The sequence below is a fragment of the Cyprinodon variegatus genome, unplaced genomic scaffold (assembly GCF_000732505.1).
Source record: "Cyprinodon variegatus isolate N-32 unplaced genomic scaffold, C_variegatus-1.0 Scaffold402, whole genome shotgun sequence".
NCBI classification, from domain to species: Eukaryota; Metazoa; Chordata; class Actinopteri; order Cyprinodontiformes; family Cyprinodontidae; genus Cyprinodon; species Cyprinodon variegatus.
The window spans coordinates 120874-130927 of record NW_015150855.1 but is presented as its reverse complement, the minus strand read 5'-3'; the positions used below and the strand labels follow the sequence as shown (position 1 = coordinate 130927).

The following is a 10054-nucleotide window of genomic DNA, read 5'->3' as shown; positions in this document are numbered from 1 at the left end:
GCTAACCATGTAGGGGCAGTGCTAGCCATGCTAACCATGTAGGGGCAGTGATAGCCATGCTAACTATGTAGGGGCAGTGATAGCCATGCTAACTATGTAGGGGCAGTGATAGCCATGCCAGTCCAGTTCTACTGTAAGTTGCCTTGGTCAAGGTCAAGGACAGGCATACCTGATATGTAACAACCAGACCATGCATATTGCTTTAGGTTAATAGAATATATTAATTAGGCTATGTATGCCCCCCACCCCCAAAAAAAAGAAAAAAAAAGGAAAAGAAAATCCACTTTTTTTTTTAACAACTCGACTATTGTATACACGTCTTAGATTCAAATTTCATTTGAAGAATTTAAAAAGAATCCTATTTTTTTCAGTTTTGTAAAACTTATCCCTGCTCCTCTTGATATAATCCAGATTAAACTAATCCAGAGATCCGGTCCATTACAGTCTGTGTCAGAACCAGTGATCCCAGCCTTCCTCTATGTGGATGTTCAGATTGTTGACACTGGTTTCACTGGTTCTGATCTGGACAACCTGGTCTGAATGAGTTGGGGCCCTGCTGTGGTCCTCCAGAGGAACCAGACCCTCAGAACCACAGGCTGAACCTCCAGAACCGGAACGTCTACAGCGCGCGCGCATTGATCGTATCGCTGATGGACCTCCAGCTGTCAGCAGAACCTTCCAGATTAAACCTAAAAGAACCGGGTCCATGTTCCAGTTCCTCTCTGATCCAGTAGGTCAATAAATAGTCCGATCCGGACTATGAACCCAATCAGAACCACCTGGTAACCCGTTCAAACATTGATTCTGGTCGGGTTCGCTGTTCTATGTTGATTAAAAGGAACCCGGTTCGGCAGAGTCATTACCTTGTTATCTTCCATCGCGTTTCAAAACAAAACAAAATCCGGGGATCAGCGTCCGAACCGAATCCCAGCAGCAGAACAACAGATGGTCCGGCTGAGCCAGATCATGAACGACTCATTAGAATCCAGCTGATCCAGCTTAGAACAGGCTGTGGTTCCGTTTGATCCAGTTCAGGGAAGTCCCTGCATTGTTTACATCTTCGCTTCCCGTCTTCTTCTCTTGTGTGTTCTGGGTCGCCTACCACTTCCGGCAGAACGCCGCCACCTCCTGGACAAAACGGGTATGAGCCCCGATTACAGATCAGAATAGAAAACCAGTTTTACATGGAAATATTCCTGTTTTTTATTTTTATTCCTGAATCTATCTAGAATCTTCGGCCCATTTATTCTATGGTTGTATCAAAGTTCTGATTCAAATATTAATTCTATATTTGTACATCCAATAAAGAATAAATCAATAAATTGACCTTTATTGCTCCCCCAATATGGGCTTCACGGTGTTGCAGTGGGTAGCATTGCTGCCTTGCAGCAAGACGGTCCAGGTTTGATTCCCAGTCGGCGTCTTCCTGCATGGAGTTTGCATGTTCTCCCTGAGCATGCATGGGTTCTCTCTGGGTACTCCGGCATACTCCCACCATCCATCCCCTCCGGCTTTTCTAAATTCTCTGTGCGTGAATGGTTGTTTGTCCTGTTTGTCTCTGTGTTTCCCTGCGATGGACTGGCGACCTATCCAGGGTGAACCCTGCCTCTCGCCCGTAGACAGCTGCACCAGCATCCCTGGCGACCCCAGCTGGGATAAGCGGGACGGAAAATGGATGGATAGATGATCTCACATTGAATAAATTAACTCATGCATTTAACCCATCCCCTTTGGGCTGCGGTTGTGCGGTGGGGAGCAATCAGGGGTTAAGGGTCTTGCTCAGAGATCCAGAGTGACAGTGACAGGGTTTCAATCTTCCAAGTCCAAATTTTTGCACTCAACAGACTTCCACTTCCAGTCAAAAGGAAAGAGTCAAGTTACATTCTACCTTTTATTTTGTCCAGGATCGCGTCATCGAACCAGGACAGGGAGAGAAACCCATTTGTTCCTCTAAATGTCAGTTATCATCACCACCTGCACTGTGTTCCTCTTTATTTTGGGTTTCTTATTACTGGACCTGTGTGCAGGGCTGAAAGCACTGGATCGTAGATGATTAGGAGCAGCTCAGAGCATCTCAGAGCCATGATGACCTGCTTTGATCTCTTCATCACAGTTCTCATAGGGGCTTATCCATGCACGCTAATTGCTCCAGAATGAGAGACATTTCAGGTCTTTGGCCCTTTTTGTCCGTTCTGTGTACTCTGCTCTTTGTCCCTCCCAAAAAAACAACAACATGAGATTCAGCTGATTTTCTGTTACACAACCAGGAAGGACAACACTCTTCAATTAGGGTCAATGTTGAGCGCTTGTTAAGTATTACAGGGATCTTGTACCTATACCAGCATACTTCATCTGTCTAAGCATGTCCCCTGGGTCTGTGTCAGCTGCCTGAATCCCTGGTGCTGATCTGATACGGCAGATCATCTGATGGCTTCTCTTTCTCATAGGTCAGGTGTTTTCCCAACATGGGAGGAAAACTAACAGGTTTCAATTCATTAGAAAGAGGATCCATTTTTTGTTTGTGTGTGTTTTGTTTGACAGACTTCTTTATACCTTCCTTTGGACATATGTAAACAAACAATGAAAATAAATTCATGATAATTTAGATCACACATACAGCTGGCCGAATGGTTAGGGCATAGAGCTTGGAATCCTGAGGTTCTGAGCAGGGGGGGGGGGTTACCATTAGGCAAAACTAGGCAGTTTCCTAGGACCCCAAATTCCTGGGGGGTCCTTAAAACTGTTTACATGTATTGTTAATACAACCATTCCTTATTTGTGCACATTAATTATGTTTTTGATAAAAATCCTTTCACTTAAATGCCATCAGGATGCTTATAATATTAAGTGTGTCTCAGCCCCCCCCCTTCAGTGTCCATCATATTGGATCAGTCCATTTGCTGCACATGATCACAAAGGTCCAAACAGACAGCAGCAAACCATTTGAAAACAAACGTGATGCCACTTTGGCGCATTTGTCGCTATATTTAGCAACTTTTCAGACCCCTCTAGCACACATTAGCGCAAATGTCCCTACTTTTTTCTGCTACTGGACATTTTGGCGACAACATCTAAAAGCAGCGAACTCTGCTCTCCAGAGCGAGTAGATTGGTAACCCCGCCTCCTGCTCTCCTCTATCTTGTCTGCTGTCATGATTCATGCAGCTATTATTTCATCCAAATGAAAAATGGAGAACAGATAAGCAGATCATGGCTTGTCTACAGTGAAAAGAAGGACTGGGTTATTTACTTTGGCCTTTTTGGAAACACAGGAAGGAGCAATCAGCTAAGTGAGCTTAGTGCTTGGAAAAAATCTTTCGTTCCTTTAGAGACAGCATGAAAAATCAGCTGAGTACAAAACATAGAGAGGAAAACAACAAGAAGAGAGGGACAAAACCTAGAATGAATAATATATGTCTATTCTATTAACATTTCTCTATCTGTATAATGGGTCTGTTTTATATGTTGTCTTCTCAGTTCAGAGGGCCCCCTGCCCGTCTTTGCCTAGGGCCCCTAATTTCCTAAATCCGCCCCTGGTTCTGATTTCGAGCCCCACTCCGACAGACTGCCACACTGGGTCTCTGAGCAAGACCCTCAACCCCACACTGCCCTCCAAGGGGATACGTTAAACGCAGAGGTGAATTTCTCCAATGTGAGATCAATAGAGTTTAATAATAATTATTAAAAACTTGAACTGATAAACAGCGTTAGAAAAATTTTATATTTTATCATAAAATTATCTAGAATGTTTGTTTTGGATTTTATATATATATATATTCAGCTTTTTGTGTTGCAATGTAATCCTTACTGGATCCTGGATCCTTACATACAATGTAATGTAAATCCTTTTATTGTCCCACAATGCGAAAATTCGTTTCCTGCATTTTGACCCATCTCCTTCGGGTAGCAGTGGGCTGCCATTGTGGGAGCAGTGTGGGGTGAAGGATTTTGCTCAGGAACCCAGAGGCTGTGGGGATCGACCGGATGCTTGCAACCTTCTCAGAGCACTATTGCACTGCACTAACCCACTAGGCCAACACTCCCCTCACATTATCACTTTAGTAGTTTACATATACTATTCTTCTGAAATATAAATATACCGTCCTTTGTCTGTCTGGATGTATGTTTCCTAGACGGGGCTGCCTGTGGAGCTGGTTTGAGGTTTCTCCTGTTAAAAGGGAGTTTTTCCTCTCCACTGTCGCTACAAGCATGCTTAGTGTGAGGGATTGCCTTCAAGTCAATGAGTTGATGCAATCAACTGGTTTCCTTAGACAGAAAACTGAATCAATTTGACTGTATGATCTGGATGAATTGTATCTGTAAATTGTCTTGAGATGTTTTGTGAATTGGTGCTATATAAATAAACTGAATTGAAATTGTCTTTAAGTTTTGTTTAATTATTTGTAAGAACAACAAAATAAAATAGCTTATTTGGGCCCCTTTTATAGCCTTTTTTTAATTGAGAGAGTATACTCATAATTTTAATAATATGTGTTTGCATATTCATGTAGATGTAGCGTTAGCAATGTTAGTTAGCCATGGTTTGTTTACCGTCTTTTGACAGTTTTCTGCAAAAAATAAAGCCCAAAATCAACAGACTGGTTTTAACATGAAAAAGTCAGTGTTTTACGTATTTACACCTTTACTGAATACCCCTTTTAAATTTTAACTTAGTTCAATTCTAAGTTCTATTAGATTTTTTCATATTCTGATTTTATCAAATTCTATTTTTAGAACACATCAATATATTTGATTATACCAATGTCTCCTCATTTATAAATAATAAAAACACATTTGTTTAGGATTGCCTTTGACTGTTCTAGTTAAATAGTTCAACTGAAGCATCATTAGTTCAACTTTTTTATTTTCTTTAGTCCAACTGTTTTAATGTTCTTTATTATTTCTGCATGTTTTATTTATTTATTTTTTCCTGCTTGCTTTGATTCTGTTTTATTTTCCTATATTTTAATCATGTAAAGCACTTTGCATTGTCTTTGTACTGAATTGTGCTATAAAAATAAATTTGACTTGCCTTGCCTAAAATGAAAGTTATGCTAAAAGAAGGCTAAAAGTTTTTCAATTTGAATTTTATATTCATTATATAAAATAAAATATATCTGCTTATTTATTTTAAGCATGTTTGTTGTATTCTTGTTATAAATTACTTATCCTTCAGTTACTTTTTTCTGCAGAATATTTTTTTGTTATAAAAGCGTATTTTCAAGCGATTTAAATTTATTTCAGGCAGTCCTAGATTTCCATATCACATGCAGCGTGCGTTCTTAAAGAAACAGGACGCAGTATCGGTTCTGCTGCGTCAGTATATAGTGCGCTGGCCCTTTAAGAGCCTGCCGAGTTCATCGGACTCTGCTCCGGATGACGACTTGCTGTTATTTTTACCGCGGTGACCTCATCTCTTATGGCAGCGGCAGGACTTCGTTTCAGTCCGACGCTTTTTGCTCGGTTTCTGTCGCCTCTTCTGACCTTTTTCTCGTTCTTTAATTTCCGCTAATTTTCTGCCGGACTCCCCCCACCACCCCGGGCGGGACGCTGAAGCCGTTAGCCGGACTGTGGCGAAGACTTTTCAGGCGGTGAGTTCACCGACATTTCTCGTTGAAGTCCGAAGCTGCTGCGGCAGCGAGAGTTCCGTTACCGGGGCCTAAAGTTCGGGTCCGGGGGTTTTGACCGGTTTAGTGGATCATTTCCCCGGCAGGCAGGCGGTGTTTGACGGGCAGGAGTTCCTGGGGAATGTCAGAGATCATCAGTTCAGAACCCAGAAGTTCTGGAAAGGTCGCTCAGGTCGGTCCGAATTCATCTGGTCCACCTTAAAAACCCATTTCTGCTCAGCAGATCTCCCTTAAATTAGCCAATGTTCTCCAGCTTTACATAAAGGATGATATAAAACAAAAACAAAACGAAAGATTTTTATTAAACACCAGGTTCTCAACTAAAAGGAATAAATATTCTCCGGTTCCACCTTAAGCTGCTTATATTATGTCCAGGTTCAGACAAAAATCTATAAACAAACCCCAGATCTACTTGAAATGGATTATTTTTTATAAAATACAGAACATTTATTCTCATTAATGATCTTTAACTTTTAAAATCAGCAAACTTCTTTTTCCGGAGGAAAGTTTTTTTGTTTCTATGACAATTTCTACCTTAATTTCTCCCACAATCAGGAAATATTTCTGCATGTTTTCCTCCTTTAGCTTTGATTTTACTAAATATCCTTAATAATTGAGCAGATCTAGTGAAATAAAGCGATTTTATGGGATATCCTCAGGGATTAGATTAGGATTTACAGGTTTTTTTATTGGCTGTAATTTTACCTTTTTTTAAAGAACCAGTGGATTATTTTGTTTTAAATTGATCTTGAATCTAATCTATCAGCAAAAATCTGGGGATTAGCAGAAAGGAGCTCCATCTGCAGGTCAGCTGAGCGCCTCCTTAGAGATGAGGAGCTCCAGCACCCAGGAGCAGATCTGCAGTAGATCAGGTTCATCTAACCAGGAGGTTTTCTTCTTAACAAACTTCTTTTTGGAGAACATTTTTTAGAAATGTGGGCTCTGGAACCTGATCCCAGATTCCAGGAAGGTATTCCCAACAAACCTCTTCAGGAAAATTGTCCAAAGGATAATTTCTTTGTGTATTTTTTTCCTTTTGCTCACAAAGATCCAGGATCTGTTCTCTCCCCTTTCCTGCATCGTCTCCTGATCCAGTGCAGAACCTTCCCAGCCTCCTCAGGTTCTGGATGAGGAGCCTCCATATGGGGACGGGGTCATCCGTCCGCCTCTGCGTTATAGTTTTGCTTCATTTAGCTGGACTGACTTCCTGCGATATTTGGTAGATTGTTTCCATGATAAGCCTGTAACTCCTGGTTGGTTGGGCTGAACCTGTTCTGTTGGACGGTCCTACACCAACCCTGATGTAAGTTTACCTTCTGGTCACGATGCTCGGCCTCGGAAAAACAATCTTGTTATCGGTTGGATGCAAATTCAGTAGCTATGCTGGAAATATTAGCTTTAACGGGTTTGGGTGACTTCAGTTTGAGTCCGTTTGAACGGATCCAGAGGGAAGTTTCATTCCTAAACAGGACATTAGGAGATAAAGGCTGTTTGAATTTATGGGAGGAGGCGGTCTACCTAGACTGGATCCTTCCAAGTCCCTGAAAATAAGGAGACAGGAAGAGTTTTGCCTGTGAATTCAAACAGGTCCAGCCTTCAGTGGCTTTTATGCTCTGTTGCCTAGCAACCGTGATAAGAATGAATAAAACTTTCTTTTTAGTTTTCATTATTATAAAGTGAACAAAGACTTCATTCATGAGAATGTGAACAAATAAAAGCAAATATAATGATTTAAACCTTATTCAGTTAAATAACATGCTGCTGTCATTCTGCACATCTCTGATGTTGCTGCTATTTTCAAATTTCCATTGCTGTAAAAATGTCCATAGCTGCATATTGGTTATTTATTCTCCAGGTGCACAGTTTAATATTGTTAAAACACTTTACAGTATTTTATTGTTTATCTTTTAACTATTTACTATTATATTATTCTTATCATTTTCTAAGGTCCACATTTGTGTGAAAAGTTTTTTCAAAATATTTTTTGCTGCTATAAACACCAGAATTTCCCCATTGTGGGACAATAAAGGGATTTTCTATTCTATTATATTCTATAAAAGGGGTAGAAAGATATATGTCAATCTAAACAATGTAAGTATAAAAAATATATCTCTTAAAGTCAACAATAAAAAATACTTAGTTAAGCAAATAGTGCAAAATAGCAATAAAAAAAATAAACTCCTATCAGATTTATAGTCCCCACACTGCTGATCTATTAGAATCTGTCCTTAAATTACAGCCAAACCCATTTACACAGAACAGATAAAAACCTTTAGATAAATCAAACATTACCGCCACATATGTGACTCATAACCATTAAAACAACTATTTTCATTCATTTCAGACGGAACTATTCACATGCTTGGATTATATATATACATATAAACTGATATTTCAATATTCACCACTGTTATCATTTTTCTCTGATCAGGGAGCAGCCAGCTTGCTTGGTCTGGCAATGAATCCTGGGTAAACCAAGAATACCGAGGATACATCAGACCCATCCTCCAAATCGGGCAAAAAGAAGGACGCATTTTAAGGTCGCATAACGAGTCTTGGAATCCGACCAGACCTCGGCGCCGCGCTATGACATAATCGCCCTTTGAATCTGGCCTTTGAAGGACGCGGGATGAATTCAAACGCAGCCAAAGTCTGAGCCCATGATGTCTGACCTGCCTCAGGATGACCTGGTCCGGATAATTGGGTCCATCCAGAAAACTTTTGGTCAAATTATTTTCCTGCTGCTGATTGTTACGTTAAGATCCACCTTAAATGAATGAAGTGGTTCTGGAGAATTCTGGGTTTATGGTCTGATTGGCTGGATGAAGCTGAGGCTCATCTGGTGGCGAGTTTCTGGGCGGGGCTAAAATTACCTGCGTTAAGATTAGGTCTGAAACCTTCCTTAATTATTATTAATATAATTGTCAGTATTCATTGTTAATTGGAGTGTAAAGACTCTAAAATGTATCTTTAGCTAACAGAGCGACCCATCTTGAACAGCAATTATCCTAAAATTGTAAAAAAAAATATGTTAACATTTTGGATTTAAACAAAAAAATGTTTGTGTCAAGATTCTCTATCCAGAAGACCTCAAATGGAAAAGTTTTAGTTTCACTTGGTTTAATTTCGTAAGAAGTCTTCCTTAAGGCTTAAGGATTATTAATCTGTCGATTATTAAAAATAATCGACAGATTAATTGATTTTCTAAAGTAATAATTAGTTGGAGGCCTAGTTAATCTGAAGCTGGATCACCACAGAACCAGTTAATGAAACCTTCTAAGATGTTCTGATGGGTTCTAAAAGTTTTCTACATCTTACTGGACTTTTAAAGATCTGCTAAATCTGTGACGACCATATTGAGCGTCGGCCATCTTGGCCAGAAGGAAACGTTCGATTTCCTGGTTAACTAAAGTAGATATAAAACCAAGGGAACAGAAACCCTAACGCTAACCTGAGGTTCTGAGTCAGGAGTTCCGGTTTCAGGTCAGCATCAGTTCAGTTCTTACTGTAAAAGTATTTCTAGAAACTGTTGATTAACAGCAGCAGAGCCGGACCCCTCTGAGTCAGGCAGAATCTTTCAAATGGATCCGGTTCTGTTAGAGGAACCGTTTATAGAGTTTCTGTGGTTAAAACTGAAATGTTTCTTAGTTTCTGTTTCAGCGTTTTTCTGCTTTCCTGAAGTTCTGATGTTGTTAGTGGGAGAAACCAGGTTCTTTTAAATGGACCCAGTTCAGAACACGGGTCGTGTCAAAGCACTTTGTTAAAGGAAACGGTCCGAATAATCCGGTTCTTTGTTTGTTCTGATCGTTGGCAGTAAAACGATGTTCTGAACGAGGCTGGATGAGAACCAGACTTTTTCTTTCACTTTCACTCTCAGCAGCAGTCATTCCAGTCTGACCGTAACCCAGCCGGTTCTGCTGTGGTTCTGCTGATTCTCTGACCTGGGATCAGCCGTTTTAATGCAGCTGCAGAGGAAACATCTGGAAGGTTTCAGCAGCATTTCTCTGTTCGCTGCTCCTGATCGCTCAGAACCTTCAGTGGTCCCTGCAGAACCTGCTCTGTGTCTCAGACAGGCACTGTTCTCTGGGTCGGAGTGGTTCCGACCCAAACCAATGTTTTCCTGGATTCTGGACAGTCAGTGTGATCCTGAATTCTGATTGGAATGATGTGAACCGGTTCCCAGTTATTTCTCCATGTCTTTGGGTTGACTTGTCCTTCCTGCTTGGGTACCAGTCAGGTCCAATAGTGGAACTGGATCAGTGGCAACCTGACGTTCGTTTGGGGGAACCTTGGCGCTCCTCAGGGGGAACCTTGACGCTCCTCAGGAGGAACCTTGGCGCTCCTCAGGGGGAACTTTGGTGCTCCTCAGGAGGAACCTTGGCGCTCCTCAGGGGGAACCTTGGCGCTCCTCAGGAGGAACCTTGGCGC

General features: G+C 41.0%; 1 protein-coding gene across 1 annotated transcript in view; it reads right to left on the bottom strand.

The window, feature by feature from the left end:
- The window catches only part of crebl2 (cAMP responsive element binding protein-like 2), a 4273-nt gene extending 3199 nt beyond the window's left edge, over positions 1-1074 (bottom strand). The window contains exon 1 of the mRNA XM_015387753.1: positions 864-1074. Coding sequence (XP_015243239.1) covers positions 864-878 — 15 coding nt within the window. The 5' untranslated portion in view covers positions 879-1074. The remainder of the gene's footprint in view (positions 1-863) is intronic.
- Between the last annotated feature and the right edge of the window lie 8980 nt (positions 1075-10054).